Source organism: Lynx rufus, unplaced genomic scaffold (assembly GCF_022079265.1).
Source record: "Lynx rufus isolate CCGP_SWC_20201006 ecotype Redwood Valley unplaced genomic scaffold, mLynRuf1.p SCAF_1, whole genome shotgun sequence".
Lineage (NCBI taxonomy): Eukaryota > Metazoa > Chordata > Mammalia > Carnivora > Felidae > Lynx > Lynx rufus.
This window is the reverse complement of record NW_025814823.1, coordinates 70,003,562-70,024,700: the sequence shown is the minus strand read 5'-3', so window position 1 is coordinate 70,024,700 and position 21,139 is coordinate 70,003,562. Positions and strand designations below refer to the sequence as shown.

The 21,139-nt window shown below is 48.7% G+C and overlaps 1 protein-coding gene and 1 pseudogene across 5 annotated transcripts in view; one reads left to right on the top strand and one right to left on the bottom strand.

Annotated features, from left to right (window-relative positions):
- The window catches only part of STK24 (serine/threonine kinase 24), a 125,682-nt gene extending 104,774 nt beyond the window's left edge, over positions 1–20,908 (top strand). For all 5 annotated transcript variants that reach the window (XM_047081232.1, XM_047081243.1, XM_047081252.1 and 2 more), the window contains 6 exons: positions 7,304–7,489; positions 9,775–9,920; positions 11,414–11,543; positions 12,819–12,887; positions 15,459–15,595; positions 19,871–20,908. In XM_047081232.1, the coding sequence (XP_046937188.1) occupies positions 7,304–7,489; positions 9,775–9,920; positions 11,414–11,543; positions 12,819–12,887; positions 15,459–15,595; positions 19,871–19,907 (705 nt within the window). In that variant the 3' untranslated portion in view covers positions 19,908–20,908. The remainder of the gene's footprint in view (positions 1–7,303; positions 7,490–9,774; positions 9,921–11,413; positions 11,544–12,818; positions 12,888–15,458; positions 15,596–19,870) is intronic.
- On the bottom strand, positions 2,210–4,434 carry LOC124506878 (40S ribosomal protein S3a-like; annotated as a pseudogene).
- Positions 20,909–21,139: the final 231 nt, after the last annotated feature.

Below are 21,139 nucleotides of genomic sequence, written 5' to 3'. Positions count from 1 at the left end.
GTGTATATGTCTAGAAGCTTGTTTAACATAATGACCTCTTGAACCCGTATCTTTGACTGCTTGTCATTTGTCCAGACTCCTTAGGTGTCCCGAATGTGTTTGTACACAGAGGACGTACATATAGGACATCTTACGTTGATCTTAGTCCATAATCTAAGTACGACATTATTAGGTCGTGATTACCCATGTGTCTTAAGAGCCTTATTCCTGTTATTTTTAAGGTGAAGTAGGGTAGCTTGGTTTATTTAAGAAGACTTGAGACCTAGAAGATGTGCCAAGGGAGATAACTCTGTTCTCCCATAAGGAAGCCTTTGCTTTCAACACTGAGCAGGGGCTTGGGCTGGAGAACATTAATCTTTCTCCCTCGCCCCCCCCCCTTTGTGTATAAGGTTATGGTGATGGCATGTTAGCAAATGGATTGGACTTGTGTAAAGACATAGTCCGTGTTCCATGTCCCTTTTGTGTATTCATTCATTTGGTTATTGCTGTAGTTGTGCCCAGTGCTAAATAATTGGTATCTCCCATGAGTAATTGCAATACTGGGCAGGTAGCTCTAACAGGGAGCGGGGGCGCAGGGAGCTGAGTGAGGAATGTCAGAGCGAGCTGGGGAAGGCTTCACAGACCCCTTAGAGATGAGGGAGGGATGTTCGATCCAAGTCCAGTGTGGGAACGGAGAGACCTATGTATCTGGATTGTAGATTGTGGTGAAGGATGTAAATGAGTCTGGAGAAATTGACTTGCCTGTTAACTGAAATATCCTGTAGACCCTGAGAGGCTGGTGTGTGTATTCTCTTGTAAATGACTTTTCCCTTTTTATGGCCTCAAAAGCAGTATATACTGGAAAATACTGGGGGGGGGGGGGAGGGAGGAAGTGATGGAAAAAGAAAAACACCTGTAGACCTATCACCCCAGCACAGGCTTAAGTTATTTTGATGTCCAGTCTCCAAAATAACCATATATTGTCTAACCATGGTGAAAAATGGCAATAGGTGATAGATGCATTGGTGGAAAAAAAAAATTGTTAAAGATGAGTGAAAAGCAGCAGTATTAGCCCATCAGTTTTTGGAATCTGCGTGGTTGGCCTGTTCACTGCAGCGTGTGATTGGCCCTCCCTGTCTGGTGCTGATCTGCTGGCTTCCTCTGGTTCCAGCACAGGATCAAGAATTACCACAGACCCCGCTGCGAGTGATGAGTCCTGGAGGTGGGGGCAGGATAGGATGTGAGCCAGAAGGGAAAACATGCAGCTAGGAGAGTAAACAGTAGGCTCTCAGCACAAAGTAGTGATTGGGGCTTTTCTAATCAGCCGTGTGTTGATGTTTGGTGCTGAAAGGATTTTTATACCTTTATATGCTGCTTATAAATGTGTTCCTCAGTACTGCATCTAAGTAAATAGTTTCTGTCAAATCCTTTTTTGACCTATGTTTTGACTAGTTATAACTGATTTGGGATTCGTATTTTTTTCTTTTCTTTCTTCCTTTTTTTTTTTTTAAAGATTTCCTTAAAAATTTTTTTAAACGTTTGTTTATTTTTGAGAGAGAGAAAGAGACAGAGTGTGAGCGGGGAAGGGGCAAGAGAGAGGAGACACAGAACCTGAAGCAGGTTCCAGGCTCTGAACTGTCAACACAGAGCCCGACTTGGGGCTTGAACCCATGAACTGTGAGATCATGATCTAAGCGGAAGCTGGGCGCTGAACCGACTGAGCCACCCAGGTGCCCCAGAAAAGATTTCCTTTTATTAACCACCTATATAACACTTCTAGTCCAGATCACTGCAGCTTAACAGATCACTTCCAATTCCACTTCCAATTCACAGCTATTTATTAACTAAGAGCAATGGATAAAATCCATACGCTAATTCAGAAAACTTCACATCACCACCAGTTTAGAACATCTAATTCACCAAGTTTAGATGATTTAAAAAGAACAATCAGAAATTAAACATCTTTGGGGTGGCTGGGTGGCTCATTTGGTTGAGCTTCTGACGCTGGCTCAGGTCATGATCTCATGGTCTGTGAGTTCGAGCCCCGCGTCAGGCTCTGTGCTGACAGCTCAGAGCCTGAAGCCTGTTTCAGATTCTGTATCTCCCTCTCTCTCTGACCCTTCCCCGTTCATGCTCTGTCTCTCTCTGTCTCAAAAATAAATAAACATTAAAAAAGAAATAAAACATCACAAATAAGATTTTTTATTTGTCAGCATTAAATGTCTGAATTTTAAACAGATTCTCAGACTGGTGGCTCCTATCCATCAGCTTGTTCAAGTTTAGCACTGGTTTCATCCCCAGTAGTTTTTCCAGAACTACTGCCTTCACCATGAATCTGCAGGAGTTTTCCTAATTCAGATATGGGCTTCTAAAGCATTTTTACTTTTCTAACAAAGACCTCACGGAGTGGATAAATAGACTGATAAGCCTTTTCTGTATCTTTTCTGATGCAGTCTAGAATGAGTTTATAAATTGAAAAAAAATTTTTTTAATGTTTATTTTTGAGAGAGAGAGAGCGCACAGTCAGGGGAGGGGCAGACACACACACACACACAATCGGAAGTAGACTCCAGGCTCCCAGCTGTCAGCACAAAGCCCAACAACGCAGGGCTTGAATTCATGAACTGTGAGATCATAACCTGAGCCAAAGTCGGACGCTTAACTGACTGAGCCCCCCCCAGGCACCCCTGTTTAGAATCAGTTTATTGACCACTTCTTTCAAGTCATTTATCTGTACCTCTTGGGTCGTGATTTCTATCACCTTTTTCCAATTTTGTCAGACCTGTTGGTGTCGACCATAAGTGGTCTTCTGCATCTGGTTGTTGCATTTTTTAGTAAAACCAACACAAAATAGACGAAGCAAATAACCATCGGTAATCATGACATCACCATGAGCTTCAGTCCTGGTCTGCTGTGTTTTGACCACCATGGAGCATATTTTCTTACAGCTAAGATCCATGTCATGGAAATTAGGCAGTTTTTGCCCTGAACATCCTCACTAATCAGCTTGACTTTCTAAATGCAGCTTTATCGTTCCTGCAAATCAACACGGCTCACTTCAAAAATACAACCCTTGAGGCCATCAGATGTGACTTTGGTTCCTTGATTTCTCCTGACGAGTGTTTTTCCAGTATTTCTTATATTGACAATAGCTGGTGCTCTCACATCATATGCATCTTACTTAGAAAATGGACCAACCACTTTCTTCCTGGCTCCCTTTTTGTCACCTTTCATAAGGCACTTGTTCTGACCACCACCATCGTGCTGCTCAGGGAGCCAAAAGGCAGGATTCTTGTTTTGTTTTGTTTTTCTCCCCGCTCCTCTTCCTCGTGATTATAGACAGTTGACTGTGGTTCCTACTAGAATATTTTCTGTTCATAAATTTTTCATACCATTTACAGTGTGTTGTATCTGCAGATTTGTAGTCAGCTTACTTTTACCTAATTAACATGGTATTACAAGGGTTTAGAATGTTGTATTTTAGTAGCAACCCCAGCCTCACTGGCAAGAGTCTCTGATCATCAATACCAGGTAACTCTGTGGTCACTTAGGAGCATGCCTCTAGAACTGTGCATGTAGGAAAAAAAGTCCGTTCACAGATACGTATCTGCATTTCAAAGCGCCTGCCCTTACAACTGTTGACTTGGGTTTATGTTGAAAACCCGTTTGTTTTCTTTTAATACCTAGTTTCGTGTTTTTCCCAGATGGCAGTAAAACAGGTCTCTTCTGATGCCTCGATTTTAATTGCTTTGGAAAATGACCGCCCTTCCCCCACATAACTTTCATTTTAAAACCCAGACACGTGTTCCCATGTGATGCCACATTTCCTAAATACAGTAATAGATAGACTCTGGTGTTATTTCTGATTCTCTGTCAACAGCGTCGTCACATGTGCAGGATTTCCGTAAATATGTTAGAGCAACTTAATCATTCCTCCCAGGTTTAGTGTGAGAAATGGTGCTGTTGAATGTTTTGGGCAGCATACACCATTTTCTAAATCTAAAATTACTTATTTAGGACAGATTCCTAGAAGTGGAATTAATTGGTTTTAGCAAGTGTGGATATTTTTATGGCTTTTGATACATAATGCCAGCTTCCTTGCCATGTGTTCAAGTGTCCATCAAGTTTTCCACATTAGTCAGCAGGGTGTGAGATGTCTAGAGAGGGAGTCCCCAGGGAGGAAGATGCTCGGGAGCCCCCCAGAGAAGCCCAGGGAACAAAGGATAGAGGGGGATAGGGGGGGTCCAGGTCCCCAGAGGCCAGGAGCCACACACCTAGCACCTGGCTGATCTAGGAGGATCCAAAGAGGAATTCAAGAGCTGGCGTCACACACAGGCTCCTGGCTCGGCTGCCTGGCTGGATGGCACATGTTTTGCCATGACGAAGCTGTACTGGCCGGCCCTCCCGGGGGACGCAGGAGGGCGATGCCTGTGCCTCTCTGAAGACCTTGGCCATGTCTTATGGGTGGGGCTGAGAAGGCGGCTTCCTTGGCCGACCTTTGGCCCGTACTGGCGTGTGGAAGCAGGGGCCCGCCCGGTCCTTGAAATGTTGTAGCTGTTTGCTTATTCTCCGGCCTGGAGCCTGAGGGAAGTAAGTGCACGGGCATGCCACGAGAGGCCGCCAGCAAAGACCATCGTCGGTCTGGCCTTCCAATTACCGAGTTTTTAAGTGGTTGTGGAATGCTTGGGGGCCTGGAGGTGGTCCCAGGGGTCAGTGGGACTAAGGCCCTGTGTCTGTATGGCCGGGAGGCAGATGGGTGCCAAGCAGCAGGCTTTGCAAAGAGCAGCAGTTCTCATGAAGTCCAGGAAGGCGGGAGTGGCAGCTGGACATTGAGGGGAAAGAGCTGCCGCCATGTGAGGGCTGAGTGCTCCCCCGCACTCGCATCCCTCCCTCCTTGCACGCCTGCTCTCGTCCTGCCGCATGCCCACTCTCGTCCTGCCGCACGCCCCCGTGACCCAGCTTCCCCCTCGTGGGGGCAGGCACTCTGCGGTCAGTCACCTTCTGGCTGATTTTATTTATTTTTTTATTAAAAAAAAATTTTTTTTAACGTTTATTTATTTTTGAGACACAGAGAGACAGAGCATGAACAGGGGAGGGTCAGAGAGAGGGAGACACAGAATCTGAAACAGGCTCCAGGCTCTGAGCTGTCAGCACAAAGCCCAACGCGGGGCTCGAACTCACGAACCGTGAGATCATGACCTGAGCCGAAGTCGGACGCTTAACCGACTGAGCCACCCAGGCGCCCCCTTGCTGATTTTAAAAGCAACTACACACGTGAACCGAAGCAGAGTCTGGGCTGCCAAGGGAAGGCAAGTGGGAATATGGCTCCCCGTGCCGACTCTTCCAGTCCGATCCCTGTAGGACGAGGAATTTAGAATGGGGCTTGCTGCCCATTGCACCCATCTTCACTGAGAACAGAAGAAATGGAGCGTGTGGTTGGCCCTAACCGCACGGGCTGCCGGGCGGGGAGATAGCCGTGAGGGTCTCTGGCACTCATTAGGGTTGTGAGGACACGGCGGGTTTTGAAGGTCAGAAATGTCTGTGTCTTGCCGTGACCCGAACGCTGTCTCAGCCTTTCCGTTTCCTTGCCATAGAGTGAGTGTGAGGGATCGGTTAGGTTCTGATCTGCCACGGGTTTCCAGTGCCTGGTGAGCAGAGCACCAAAGGTGTGGTAGTTGCCGTGGGGCAGAGGCCACCCTACCTCCTCCCCTGCTTTACTGGCCCCTCGGTCCTGCTGTGTCCTTAACAGCGGCTGTCCCCTTTGCCGGGGGCTGCTAGCAACTGCCGAGGGAGCCTCCTTAACTGCTTTCTTGAAGACTACCTGCTTTTTTTTTTTTTACTTGCCTCCCGTGGCCATGGGGTTCGGTTCCCCCCAGCTGACCCCCTGTGGCCACAGCAGGTGCTGGGCAGGAGTGGGACTGGGCAGCTGGACCCCGTGTGATGCCTCCTGCTTCCTGCCAGCGGTGGATCTAACCAAGCCCCGAGAGCCAATTAACCTGTCATTTGACAGGAAATACAGGAGCTTGAAAAACAGCGGTAATTGACTCCAGGAAGAAACCAGACAAATCCATAATTTGGGGGCCTGTTTCTTCCTCAAGACAGTGGCACTGGGGAGATGGGGCAGGGTGCAGACTGTTGTACATTAAAAGAGCCTTAGGTGACCTGCCGGCCGATCGCAAGGTATGGGCTGCCTTTGGATCCTGATTCCAGCAAGCCGACCGTGAAAATACTTTTTTAAGAATTGAGAAAATTTAACTATTGTGACAGCATATTAAATTATCGTTAATTTTTAAGTTTCTTTATTTTGAGAGAGAGCACGAGCAGGGGAGCAGTAGAGAGAAGGAGAGAGAGGATCCCAGGGGGACTCCATGCTGTCAGTGCAGAGCCCGACATGGGGCTCGAACTCACTAACGGTGAGGTCATGACCTGAGCTGAAACAAAGAGTCGGATGCTTAACCGACTGACCCACCCAGGTGCCCCATATTATTGTCAGTTTTAAAATTACTGTTAATTTTAGGTGTTGATAGGTAGTAAAAAAAACCCTTGCAAAGCTGAAGCAAAGGGTGCACGTCACGGTGTGTGTGATTTCCTTTACAAGACACTGTGGCAAAAAATAGACAAAGCCCATGTGGCAAATTGTTAATAATTAGTAACTTCATGTGATGAGTCTGGGGGGGGGTACATTCAGTTAATATTCTCCATTTCTATGTGCGCTTGAACACTCTCATAAGAAACCCATTTCCTTTAAGTTCTAGGCACTATGTGAGGCACCTTGCTCAACCACCCTGGTATTATTCCCATTTTACAGATGAGAGAACTGGGCTTATAGGCTAGATATTTTGTGTAATGTCATAAGGCTTTGGTTGTAGAACTGGCGTTTAAACCCAAGTCTCTGGGACCAGTGTGCCTGCTCTCGACCTCACAGCTGTGCTTAGTCGTAAGCTGGCTTGATGGGATGAGTCGCGGAACCCCTCCACGCCCCCAGTGTGCCCTCTCTGCTCACCTCTCCTTACCCATCCTACAACTCCGGGGACTTCAGTTAACACGGAGTGCCTTGTACTTCCAGCAGTAAATGGAGGATGAATAACTGTAAAAGCTGCCTAGGTGCAGGGCCAGAGGATGTTTTATGTATTAAATTTTCTCCTATGTGTCGCCTATTTTGAAATTATTCCAAAGCCTTTTTTCTGTTCACTTAAAAATAATGATCTTTAAAACCTCAGAAGTACACTGAGATGTGTGTGAATTTTTTTTTCCTTCCTTAAGAAATCTGTTTATTTGAATTTATTCACTTCCCGGTGTCTCTAAAGATGCTCTGTTGTTGCAGGCAGACATCTGGTCCCTGGGCATAACAGCCATCGAGCTCGCAAAAGGGGAGCCCCCTCACTCCGAGCTGCATCCCATGAAGGTTTTATTCCTCATTCCAAAGAACAATCCCCCGACGCTGGAAGGCAACTACAGCAAAGCCCTCAAGGAGTTCGTTGAAGCCTGTTTGAACAAGGAGCCAAGCTTTGTGAGTCTTGCAAGCTCCGGTGGGGCGTCTCTTCCTGTGTGGCCACACTTGGTCTAGATACATTTTCTTGGAATTTCTGTAATCGCTCTTGTCCTAGTCACCATTGTCTTCACGATCTCGTTGATTTTTTTTTTCTAATTTTTTTTTTTAACATTTATTTATTTTTGAGAGAGAGAACACAAGCGGGGGAGGGGGAGAGAGAGAGGGGGACGCAGAATCTGAAGCAGGCTTCAGGCTCCGAGCTGTCAGAACAGAGCCCAATGCAGGGCCCGAACTCACGAAACGTGAGATTGTGAACTGAGCCAAAGTCGGAAGCTTAACCGACCGAGCCACCCAGGCGCCCCACATTAATTTTTTTTCTACATGGCTATGATTGATTTGAGTTGCAAATGTTTTTATTTATTGTTTATCTTGCAAGAAACGAAAATCTACTTATTTCCTTTCAGATTGTCTACCTTCTCATAACCTCATTGAGCCCGAAGACTGTTCTCCTTAATATTATATGTGGAATCATAAATTTTTTAATATTTATAGTGAAAGGTCAGGCTATTTTAAGCCATTTTTAGTAATCACGAAGTCTGGCCAAAAAAATAATGGCTAAATGTGTCTTTAAAGTAGATGTTTTCAGTTTCTTCTGGGTGTGTGTTAGGAAAGAAAAGGCAAAAAAACAGAAGTGAATCACCCACCTTGCCCTCCTATCCTTTCCTTTTTACTCTTTTTTTGGGTACAGTTGACCCTTGCACAGTCATATGGCAGTAACCCTATACAGCGTTAGACGAATTGTCTCTCAATTAGGATATATCTTTGAAAGTTACCTTTGTATTTCGGTGTTGTGTATAGCACCGTATGCCCTTGATTTGTTTCTGAGTTTTGCAGCAGCATTGGCTGAAGGCCAAGCCGAAGCCCTTTTTTAATGAGCTCCTATCTGAAAGGGGGTGACTAAGTTTACAAGAGCACCATGGTTCTCTAATATGCCAGCTTTGTGAAGGAATGCGATGGGGAAATGCAACATTTTCTCCGAACCTCTGGGGGTGCAGCCTGAGGCCACACAAGCCGGCATCTCAGGAAAGCATCAGGCGTCAGGGGTGTGGACTGTTCCTCTCTCTGTCGACACCGCTCTGGACGTGTTGTCTTGATGTGAGCCCCCCGCCACGGTGCAGCAGCACTTGAGAAGATACACCCGCGATGTGTACTCACCTTCCCATTCCAAGTCGACTTCTAGTATCCACCTACTTGCCCAGTGCACACATCCCCATCCCTGCCTGGTCCCCACGCGCATGGAGGGAAAGGACGAGAAGCTGAGGGTTTGAGCACTTCTGACACACGTGGAGCTTCACAATCAGGGAAACTGACAGGGAGGGAGACATAACCTGAGGTGACCCAGGTTTTCTGTAAGCTTGAATTTGAGACACCTGCCCGGCTCTCATGAATAAAGCTTTAGTAACTCGGAGTAAGTGGGACCTTAGTCTAACTGGTGTTGTTTGTGTGTTCTTGCTGTTTGCCCGGGTTCGGGCTACATTCATTTCTCCCTGGGAAGCCATGATCCCTGTAATGATTGGGTTTGCCATCCTCAAAAGCGGTTGCCAAGTTCCAAGTATGCTGTGTGGCTGTGGCCAGGCTGAACCCAGGCCCTGGGTGAGGGCCTCACCCCAATCCCAGGGGAAGAGACAGACTAAGGAAACCAGTATTTCTGAATTGGGGAAGCTGATGAGCCAGGGAACTTGGGTTCTGTTTCGGTATCAAAGAAAAGGGAATCTCTTGGCTCCTCTCTAGTTTCCTCTAGATGTAGCCAAATGAACATTTATCTTACTGTGTTGGGGAGAAGGAGCCAAACGTTAACATAGAAGATCACCAAGGTAATACAGAATATATATTTTCTCTCCGGCCGGCATTTGTAATAACATGTCGTGTGAACACCAGAAGGTATGTGTTCTAGGTGTCTTGAATGATCTCTGAAATTCTCTGACACGTTTCCTGTGTAAATGTGTTTTTCTAGAGGAAGGTTGTTTGCTTTCATCGGATGGTTACCTGTAGAATGTTCAGGACCGCATTAGATACTAAGTGCTGTGTGTCCACACTGAACGTGGACTCCCACCCACGGGTGCCCAATGACTGTTGTTTGAATAATGGCTTTTGTTACAGAAATGAACTCTGAAGCAGAACTTGATCTTTAGTTTTAGCATGCTTGTTTGACATTTTGAGGCAGAAGTCTGTCCTTCAGGGCAGAATCAGAGTGCAGGGAACTTCATCTTATGCTTTCTCTCGTTTGGTGGTTTGTTTCCCAGAGACCCACTGCTAAGGAGTTACTGAAGCACAAGTTTATAATACGCAACTCAAAGAAGACCTCCTACCTGACTGAGCTCATCGACAGGTACAAGAGATGGAGGGCCGAGCAGAGCCACGAAGACTCCGGTTCTGAAGACTCAGACACGTGAGTCGGCTCCCCCGGATTGTAGGGTGCACGTGAGCCGGGCTCCTGTGGGCTGTGGGGGTGGGGGTGGGGGGGGGTGCCTGAGCGCCCTGGGCACGCGTCACGTTCGTGTGTGTTCTTGTCTCTTGTTTGGGTGTTGTGGGGGGTGGGGAGTGGTTGTTACTGCCTTTGCTTGTGAATTCGATATGTCTTTAGATAATCCGGCTTGATGGGGATTCTTTGCGCGGGACAGTTTGGGAGCCTATTAGCCTCTTTTTGTTGCCAGTGGAGTCTGTCCAGGAAAAATCTGTATGGCGGAATTGCTCTTAAAGGACTAGAACTGGCCTCCTCCTTTTCTTCTTCCTGCTGTTAAAAATATTGATCAAACTGCCTTAAAAGTATTTTTTAAAAGATAGAAACGTATGTTTTTACGATCTCGTGTTGTGTTGTGGTAGACACTTGGGTTGTACAAGCTCTGTGGGAAGCTGCTTACTAAAAACTGGCATCAAGTTAAGCCTGTTGGAATTCCGTTAGCTGAAGACACGAACAAGGTGTCGGGGGAAGCTAGACCACCTGTTCTGACGTGAACGTGGGGGCCGTTAGGACAGTGTCCTGAATACAGGCTGTGAGTCACTGATGAGACATCCAGGAGGATGTGTCCAGTGTAGAATGGCATCCAGGCTCAGGAGGCGTGTAGGCGAGGGTCATGGATTTTAAGTCATCACGCTCTAAATGGTCATTGGAGCCACGAGAGTGAATGGTGCTGCCCAGATTCCATCTGCAGAGTGCGAAGGACCGGAGGCCTAGGGCCGAGTGCTGGGAAGCACCTAGTGTAGAGGACGACCCTGTGGATGACCTGGGTCAGGGGCGATCTGGGTGCAGAGAGCCTAGAGGGGAAGGGTGATGAGCAGGAACATTGAGGCTCAGGGCTCAAGTAGTTGAAGGACTGAGCAGTAACCCCCTTGTCCAGTGGTGTGCTGGGCATCAGTGCAGGGGTGAGGTTGGTTCTGGCGTGAGTAGAATATAAGGAATGGAGGCAGTGAGTGTAGGTAACACATCCAAGAATTCAGACTGAGACATGGCCGTAGCTCGAGGGGCGGGTGTGTTGAGGGAGCCACAGGCCTGGCTACTTGTTGTTCATGGGAAGGGAGACCAAGAGGAGAAAAGTGCCCTCCGGGAGAGGGGTTGTCGCGCAGCAGGGGATTGTCTTGCAGAAGAGACGCCTCTCTCCCTTTCGGGAGGCGGGATGGAAAGTGTGGGTGCGGCCGGCACTGTGGGAAGTTATGGGAGCCTCAGTCTGATGGTCTCTCCTTTTCTCTGAGGCAGGAGGCAAGGTCCTCTTCTGAAAGGACGGTCAGGGGGGTGTGGTGGTGGAGAGTGGAGATGGGAGGTAGGGTGGAGTCTGGGGGGTGGCTGGGCAGTGCCCAGTGCTCGGTTGGGGCAGGAGAGCGTGGGTCTCCTTGGGACGGAGCCGTGCGCCGGCTCACGGAGTTGGCCTGCATTTCTCTACAAAGGGAAACAGATACCGACAGCCAGGCGTCTGGAGGCAGCGACTCTGGGGACTGGATCTTCACTATCCGGGAGAAAGATCCAAAGAATCTTGAGAATGGAGCCCTTCAGCCTTCAGACTTAGAAAGGAATAAGGTAACGTTGGCTCAGCGACTAACACCTGTCATCATCAGCCAGTGGTGGTCCTGAGTCCCTTTTGTGTGGAGCCTGCTCCTTTACTGGGCAGGCTTTTTTGGAATTTCGCTGTCCCTGAATTGACAGATAAGAGGTTATGTTGTCTGGTATCCTACGATTTCACTCTTATGTGGAATTTGAGAAACACAACAGGTGAACATAGGGGAAGGGAAGGAAAAGATAAAAACTGAGAGGGTGGCAAGCAGCAAGAGACTCTTAAATATAGAGAACAAACTGAGGATTGCTGGAGTGGACGTGGGTCGGCGGGTGGGCTAAATGGGTGATGGGTATTAAGGAGGACACTTGTTGGAATGAGCGCTGGGTATTATATGGAAGTGACAAATCACTGGGTTCTACTCCTGAAGCCAGGATTGCACTGTATGTTAACTAACTTGAATTTAAATTAAAAAACAAAAGAAAAAAAAGAAAAAGATTCTGTCTCATGACCCAGAGAGTCAGACCTGAGAATCTGGCCTCAGGTCTGCTCTGCAGAGGCTGCTGCTGTCTCCCCACCCCACCCCCAGCCCTGCACCACCACCGTGGAATCCGTTTCCTGACGCTTGCACATTAGCAGGGGTCAGGGTATTGCTTTGTGTATTGGGGTTACTCATAAAAGGTACCAGAATTTTGGGATGAAGTTTTTGTTTAAGATTTTAAAAACAAATGTAGTGCTTTTGGTACATATATAAAACCTTATTTTGATTAATTGGTTTTATGCCTATTTAAGTTTATGAAAAACTGTATTTTTAAAATCTTTTTACAGCACGGTGGCATAGTCCCTCTCCGGCAGTGTAGACCAGTGGCTGCCCCCTGGTGATCCTATAAGTCTGGCTTTGATAAGCAGATAGGAGTTATTATAGAGGTTGCAAAAGTAGAAAATAGGCCGCTGTCCTACGACAGTCACTTGGCAACAGTCAGCTTCGGTTCTGGTTTCTGTAGTCAAGTCCCACTACATAGGTAGCACAGTGTTGGAATACAGATGCCACTTTTGGGACCTCGTGGGTCTTTCCATTTGGAATCCGGACCCTGGTTTCCCCAGCTGCATGCTTGTTGCGCATTGCTGCAAATGAAACATTGTAGTTTAGTGAAAGACAGCAAGACAGACCCATTGGGTATCCCTGCAAACAGACAGCATTTCAGATTTGATGTGATGCGTGTCTGAAGTCTACAGTTTGAATTGTTGCAGTATGAATGTTAAAATACTTCCCTCTGATTACCTTTTCTTTCTTCCCTAAGATGAAAGACATCCCAAAGAGGCCTTTCTCTCAGTGTTTATCTACAATTATTTCTCCTCTGTTTGCAGAGGTAAGATCCCCAGTTATCTTTGGGGGGGGGGATGTGGCGGGGGAGGTAGTGGGGAGCAGGGTCCTCTTTCTGTGACATGTTGCCCATAGCATTTGGGAGGTTAGAAGAAGTTGGCACAAGCAGGAGGAGAAGTCCGCACCGTGGTCCCCTGAGGCCGGGCGGGATTGGGCATGACCTTCCCGGCGCCCCTCCTGGGAAACGTCCCTGTGATGTCACCTCAAGTGTCCTGGCCCAGCCCAAGTCTCTGTGTGACCAGGGCGATTTTCAGCCTCAGTTATACTGCCTTCTACAAAATCTGTTTGGGTGTAGCGTGGGTGCTTTGCTGCAGACAAGTGTATGGTGATGTAAAAAGTAGAATTTTATTTGAAAGGAGAAATTGGATTCCCTGGAGACCTCAGTTGTCCCAGAGTGCCCCCATATTTCACTGGGATCCTCCTGTAGTCACTTAACCCAGCAGGCCACCAGTGTCCCCAGTGAGCAGCCCCTGTCCCTCCTTCGTTCTGGGACTACACCCATGTGCTGCTTCCCCGTTCCTTCCCTGGGGAGCCCCCCACGTCCCCACCCCTGACTCATGTAGGTACCTATATGTATATGGCATTTTGAGATGTTCTCAACAATAGATTTTGAAACTGAAGATTATTCTTCATCCAGTTAGTAGGTGATTTGAAAATAAAGTTGGAGATCTCCCTGTCCTTTCTTTTTGAGCCCCCCCCCCCTCCCGGCTGCCTGTAAGATAATTCAGAACGAGTCGCACTCTAGTACCTTCTGTGTGGTGATTCAGAGCTCCCCAGGGGAGCCTCCATGCACACAGGCTCCCCGCCCTGCTCACTCCACTTGGCCTGAACCTCAGTCACACAGTGACTCCCCCTTGGCAAGGTCCCCCTCCTCCCCGCCCCGCCCGGTGTCCAGGCTGGCTTCGTCCAGCTCCTAGTCCTTCCCCTGCCCAGGGTCTGCCTTCTCGAACTTGCCTGAGGGGCCATGCTGGAGCCTGGAGTGTGGAGTTGAAACCACTGAATGCACGGGTTTCCCACAGGGCAGGTGGAGGCCTCTCTGTGTCCCTCTTTGGCTCTCATCCTGGCTGATTTTTCTGGGTACCTGCACTCTTCCTCTTCTGTCCATAAGACACCATCTTGCTCATTATTGTGTAGTTTGGGAGAGTGGTCCTTCAGGCTTTCTGGATGTTCCCTTGCTCCCCTGTGATCCTGCCTTTGGCGCTCCACCAGCGTCAGTCAGCAGTTTGGGAAAATGGCATAGGTATTTCCTGTTTGTCTGAAGCCATGTATTTTTCGTGGGGCATATGAAGTAACTGTTCTGGAATCATTATTTGGAATTAATGAATTAATCCTAAATGGAATACTGCTTTGATTTTGATTTTTTTTTCCTGCTAGCCTGAAGGTAAAGTCACAGGTGTCTTTTCTTTGTTTTTATTAGTAGTACTCGGTAACCACATGTTTGAAGTGTTCAGTGTGTGTCATTTTACATCATACTCCAAAACTCCTCAACCCCGTGTCTGCGGATGCACGTGTTCCTGACATCAGTGGGTACAGGTGGCTCACTCTGGTCGGGGGCTGATCAAGCAAGGGAGGAAAACCGAGTGGAAACAGGGGAAGGCAGAGGTTACACACTCAGGACTTGTAAATGCTGTTCTCTGTGGTTGTTAAGTGATGGGGAGTCCTAGACAGACACAGGTGGCCACCTCCGGGTCTGCCGCACCAGTCTGTGACCAGCAGGAGCCCAGCGAGCGAACCCCCTCCCGCGGCCCCTCCAACGCCACGGCTTCCGGTTCCCTCGTGTGTCCCTTCAGCCGGCGGAAGGGGGAAGTGTGGTCAGGATGGGGTTGGTGCCGGGAGTGATGTGTTCCCAGCAGCTTGAAAGCTGAAACTAAAGGTGAATGATTTCCTAAAAGTGAAATCGAGGAGGGGGCTCTTGTTTGGAGAGGCTCAGCCGTGCACCTGCTGCCTGGTGCTGGAACAGCTTTCCTTGTCACGGGACATGTCTTGGTCGCATCCATCCCAGAGAGGGCTTACCAGCCTCACGTGAGGCGGTGCTGAGGACACCGTCGTGATTTCTTATGGGGGCAGAGGGGCCGATAGGGACGCCAGCTTCCCAGAATTTAGGGGTGCCAGTGGGTTGCACGAAGGAGAATGTTTTGACAGCCCCCGGGTCCAGAAAGGCCATTTGCTGGAGCCTTCAGAGCCAGCCCCTTACCACCAGGATCTAAGCCACAGTGCACGCTGCAGCTTTGCTGTGGAAGCCAGAGCTGAGCGACTTTGGGATTGCTTTTCTGGTAGATTAAGGTTGAAGTGGAACGAGCAGAGGGACGGATGCCTCGATCAGATCTTGAAAAGATGCACAGAAGGCTAGCTGTCTCTGTTCCTCGCTAGCGGAGGTGGTGACGTACGTCTGACTCCTGCCCTTCCTGTACAGAGTGCTGTCACGGAGCTGTTCCTGGAAAGGAACGGAAGTGGGCAGCGGTCTGGGCTGGCACGTCGTGTAACCCTGTATAGGAGGCGCTCGGCGATCCCCGTGCCCATGTGGGTCATGCTGCTCTTCGTGTTTGTGTGTTTCCAGTTGAAGGAGAAGAGCCAGTCGTGTGGCGGGAACACGGGGCCCATAGAGGAACTGCGCGGGGCCATCTACCTGGCGGAAGAGGCCTGCCCTGGGATCTCGGACACCATGGTGGCCCAGCTCGTCCAGCGGCTGCAGAGGTAACTGTGTCCAGGGAGGAGGGCTCTGCCGTGTCTGCCCCGTGGCTCTCTGTGCCCTTCCAAGGGACTGCTGGTCAACCCTCTCTGTCCCTGGGGCACTTCTTTCCCGGTCGGGTGCTGTTAGCTTCCTGCCACATGGTTGAAACAGAATCAAGTTTCAGAAAGTTCTGAGTTCTAGAACTCAATCACTGTAAAAGAATGATAGAAATCTGGAAGGACCACAGACTTTGTGAGACTGTAGCTCTTACCACGTAAATGCCCAGTGCCTTTAAAAGGCCCCTGTCTGCTCCTAGTGAGGCAGTCTGACCCTCCGCCTGAGAGGTGTGCTCCTTACCCACGTGTTTGTAACGCGCTTGGTTTTCTGCTTTCAAAGTCAGGCCCACGGTGCTAGAAGTTGGGGCTCGGTGAGTTAGGACATGGGCATGTTCGCTTCCTCGGGTGCCTAGGCCACTTCTTCCCCCCCCCCCCGCCTGGTGCCCGGGAGCCCTGCTGTGTCGGCAGGTATGCTCTGCCCTGCCTGTGGCCCTGGGGTGGGGGTGGGGGGGACGGCCTGGGCTTCCCCACCCACTCTCAGACTTGCGATAGCCTCCTTGTGAAGGTCGCTTCGATGTCACTCCCGCGGAAGGGCAGTCATTTGGGGGGGTTGGAGAGAGTGGAGAGGTGTGCTGTGACCCAGGCTCTGCTCTGCACCCCCAAACCTTTGCCACTCTCCCAAAAGCCAGCTACGTCATGGCTTTGAAATTCACCTCCTTTGGGGCACCTGGGTGGCTCAGTTGCTTAAGCGTCTGACTTTGGCTCAGGTCATGATCTCATGGCTCGTGGGTTCGAGCCCCCACATCGGGCTCTCTGCTGTCAGTGCACAGCCTACTTCGGATCCTCTGCCCCCCCTCCTTGCCCCTCCCCCACTTGCAGTCGGTCGCTTGCTCTCAAAAGTAAACAAACATTTAAAAAATTTAAAAAAGAAAACAAAAAATACCTTCCAGGTGAATTGTGAATTGTCCAGGCTCCCGAGCCCCTTCCAGAGCAAGGCCGAGCCTCAGTGACAGTGAGGAACATTTCAGCTCTTCCCAGAGAGGCTGCCTTGACAACACATAAAGAAGTTGGGGGCACGTTGGGTTCCTTTTGCCACTTGGAAGTGATGGCCGAAGGGGCTGCCCTCTGGCAGGGGCCGAGCCTTGGTGAAGGGGGACGTAGGGGCCCGGCCTCGCTCCTCCCTGCAGGTTTGTCCCCGCGGCCACAGGCTCCTTTGTAGAAGGTGTCTGGCCTTCCGAGCCGGTGCTCGAGGGCTGCTGGAGAGTGAGGCCCGTTTACGTGGCCGCCGCCTATTCTGAGGCGTTGGAAGGACTCCGTTACGCTTTTCGGGCTTACCCCCCTCCCCGCTGTTGACAGGAACAAATCTGAGGCATAAAGGAAGAGAGAGCTGCAGTCACCCGTCCACTCACCCGCACAGGGTCTGACAGGTCTGCGTGTGCCGTCCTGCGTGCACATGCAGGGACGGTCGTGTGGCATTGTTCAAGGGCTCACCGGCTGTTGGTCGTGAGACAACCTTTCTAAGCTCCTCGGCTGCCCCCTGTTCCTTCATCATAACTTAATGGCCACTTTTCTCATTTCTCGGAGCAGTTTGGACTCCCTTCGCTCCCCATTCTAGCTGTGTTTCGAAAATTCCTGTTAAAAGGAACCGTGCAGTCACGTGGCTGGTTCTGGTGGTTCTGTGCGTGGTCTTGGTTTGGTTTGCTGCTTTCCTAGCGTCCCTTTTAGGACTCTTTTCCACGTTGTCTCTAACTGCCTGAGATGGTTAGCAGGGATGTCCCCACGTGACCCGATTTCCCCGAGGCTCCAGGGCACAGGGGGTGTGGCCTGTGCATTTTTGTTGATCTCTCTGCTCCCTCCTTGGCACTGTGGACCCAGGGGGTCTCCACCCGTGCTCTCCAATAGACAGTGTGAGCCATGCACAGAGCTTCAGGTTTTCTAGTTACCTCATGAGAAAACCGGAAGAGTGGAACAGGTAAAGTTAGTTGTAATAATAGATTTTTTTAACCCACTGCTTGCCACATCTTTTCTCGACACGTGGTCTGTGCACATTGTTACCGGGGAGGCGTTTCGCACCTGCTTTTTACCAGGTCTTTGCAGTCCGGTGTGTTTTACGCTTCACAGCACGTCTCAGTGTGAACTGGCCACATTTTGGGGTCTCGGCCGCCGCTGGTGTGAGTGTTGAGCATCTGTAAGTCAGATGTGATTGCCGCTGTCCATATCATGTTTAAATTTGTACTCGCGGGGCGCCTGGGTGGCTCAGTCGGTTGAGCGTCCGACTTCGGCTCAGGTCATGATCTCGCGGTCTGTGAGTTCAAGCCCCGCGTCGGGCTCTGTGCTGTCAGCTCAGAGCCTGGAGCCTGTTTCAGATTCTGTGTCTCCCTCTCTCTGACCCTCCCCCATTCATGCTCTGTCTCTCTCTGTCTCAAAAATAAATAAATGTTAAAAAAAAAAAATTAAAAAAATAAATAAATAAATTTGTACTCGCCAAACACTAGTCCACGTTCTTTCTTCTGGCCTCCAGACCATTCTGTCTTGTTTTCCTTTCCTTTGTCATGTGCAGACACGCTCTCCTCTGCAACCAGCAGAGGACCCTGCTCCTGGAGGGCCCTTAGCTGGGTCCCCACAGGCTTATTAGCAGGTGCTGTCCGTTCACTCCTTGGAGGCTCCCCGAGCTCTTGCTGTGTGTTCCCCACCCAGATGCCACCATGCCACAGTGGCCACTGCTGCTGCCTCGTTCCCGTTTAGCTCCATAAAGGCGGTCCCTCAGTGGATCACGTCAGAAAAAATAAACGATTTTTGTCTAAAGCATTTCAGAGACTTCTGTGTCTTAATTTGAATTAACGCGTGGCTCTTTTTGCATGGCATCAACTCCTCCCATGGCTTAGGCGTTTATATTTCTTGGAAAATGAGTTTTAGGATCTGTGGCTGGAACCTGCTTTTCAAGATCTTCCGTGATCCTTTCTCTGGGAGGGTGCCAAGTATTTTAATGCCTTAAAAGAGGAGCCAGAGGTTGGAATGTTTGACATTCTCTCCATTGAACAGGTCCTCAGCCCTCTCCTGTGACTTGGGCTCTGTTTTGAGGTAACCGAGGGGATCTTGGCCATAAGAGGACCCCGCTCCTTTTTTGTTTTTATTCCAGAGCAAGATAGTACTGCAGAACTAACAGAAACCTGAAGAAAGTGCCGTGACCCCACCAGTGCAGCCCAGTTAGGAATATCAGTTTTGTTCATTGGCTTCCATTGTTCTATACAGATCATAAATTTACCCAACTTTTTACATGTCTCCAAATTAGTGTACATATAAGTTTTTGATATTCTATAGTATTTAGAATAAATTGTGCATGTGAAACTATACATGTGTACTGCCTGTATAATTTTATGTACACATTTGTGTGTATTTCTCATGTTGCTAAATAGAAGTACAGTTTTTTTAATTTAAAAAAGTGTTTTTAATGTTTATTTTAGAGAGAGAGCAGGGGAGGGGCAGAGAGAGAGGGAGACACAGAATCCGAAGCAGGTTCCAGGCTCTGAGCTGTCAGAGCCCGACGCGGGGCCCGAACCCATGAACTACGAGATCATGACTTGAGCCAAAGTTGCATGCTTAACCAACTGAGCCACCCAGGCACCCCTATAATTACAATTTTTAATCTGTTTAAAATTCGGTTAGTCTGTCTAACCATTTCTCTACAGTTGGACATCAAAGTCGTTCCCTGTTTTACAATTACAAAAAATCTAAGAGGCATCTTTGTGCAAAATACACGGCTCCTTCTTTGGACCCCATTTCTGAAACAGTTCTAGGAAGTGGATTACTTGAACGAGCATCGATATTTTTGTGGCCAAAATGGGTTTTCTTGTGCCCATCTGTAATCCAGCCATGTGTATGTGTTTGGGTTTTACTGATTCCTTAATTTTAAAAAATGGACTGTAAGCGAAGCCACGCCATTTATTGTTCTGTTCTTCAATTCTTTCCCCCCTGGGGGACCGAATGTGTTCTCACTTTCCGTTACAGACTTTCAGTTCTTCCATGGACTGAATTTAACCTGTGAAAAGTTGTGTCGAAATCACAGTTTTCTTAGTTTTTATGCATTGTTTAGTGATTAACCCGCTGATATTTGCCTAATTTTTTTTATGACTTGGGCTTGCCCAGCAAAAGTAGGATTTGGGTGGTGGTTTGGATTTTTGCACGGAGGTTACAGAAATGATACTCACTTCTGTTTCTCTTTTTTTTTTTCTCCCCCTCTAGATATTCTCTAAGTGGTGGAGGAACTTCATCCCACTGAAATTCCTTTGGCATTTGGGGTTTTGTTTTTCTTTTTTTCCTCTTCATCCTCCTCGTACAAAGTCAACGAGAGCCTTTGCTGACTCGGCTGCAGTGGTGCGCCATTCGGGGGCCGTCCCCCCACCCCAAGCCGCCTGTCCTGGGGCCCCGCGCCGCCCTTTCTCCCGGCCTGCACCGTGTGAAGTCTCCGGGGGGGTGGGTCAGGTCGGCTCCTTCAAGCGATCATTTTATTTTATGGTTCTTGTTTTTAATTTTAGCCAGTGTGCACATATCAAGGAAAGTGTCTTTAAAAACAAAAACAGGCCCTGAAATGTATATGTGGGATCACGATAAGGCCACATCCGAAATGAAACCTCAGGTATCCTGCTTTAAGTTGATCACTCCCCTCCCCGGGAGATGGGGAATCGCTCTGGTGGGTCAGTGTACAGATTGTATATAGTGTCGTTTTTACGGAAACCCTTCTGGCGTGTGTCAGGAGTCCCCGTGTACAAATTGGCCGAGTGCTTCTGTAGATAATGTCAGTGGAGTAAATATTTGACAGGCCGTAACTCGAGTCTCTTGCCTTGCCTTTATTACATGTAAATTTTGAATTATGTGATCAGTGATTTGGGTTTTCTTTTGTATCTGCAGGGTTTGTCATTAATGATAATAAGCACCCCTCCTGCGAATACTCTTTGTACCTCCACACACGCACACCGCCCTCTCGTCTGCCCAACGGCCCTCTTGGTCCCCGTAGAGGTTGATTTCCTTTCATTTGATGGTACTATTTCTTAGTGTTTTAAATCAGAACATATCTGGCCTCATGAAGCTTTAATTATTTTAAGTTGCTCCCCGATGAAGTGCTCTCGTCTTAACATTTGTTTGAAATTGTGCCACTGCCAGCCCCGCGCCCGCTGCACCGTCCTTTCTGGTAGGATCTCCTGTCGCTCCTTGTGAAACCCGCGTATCATCCTGCCCACCTACAAGTGTCTGAATGCTTACATGAATAAATTTTATAACGCACTTGTTCTGCAGTGTGACTCTTGAAACGTGACTCTTCAGAGGGCAGTGCACCTGTCGTGGAGGTGTGTGAGTGTGTGTGTGTGAGTGTGTGTGAAGAGGGTAAGACATTTCAGCGCTTCCAGAAAGAAGAGCCCACCGTGAACCTGCCGCATGTCCAGGTCTGCTCCCTCTGCACCGTTCAGAAAAGATTGGTCATTGAGAAGGTAGAGCTAAATATTGCTCATTGTCAAA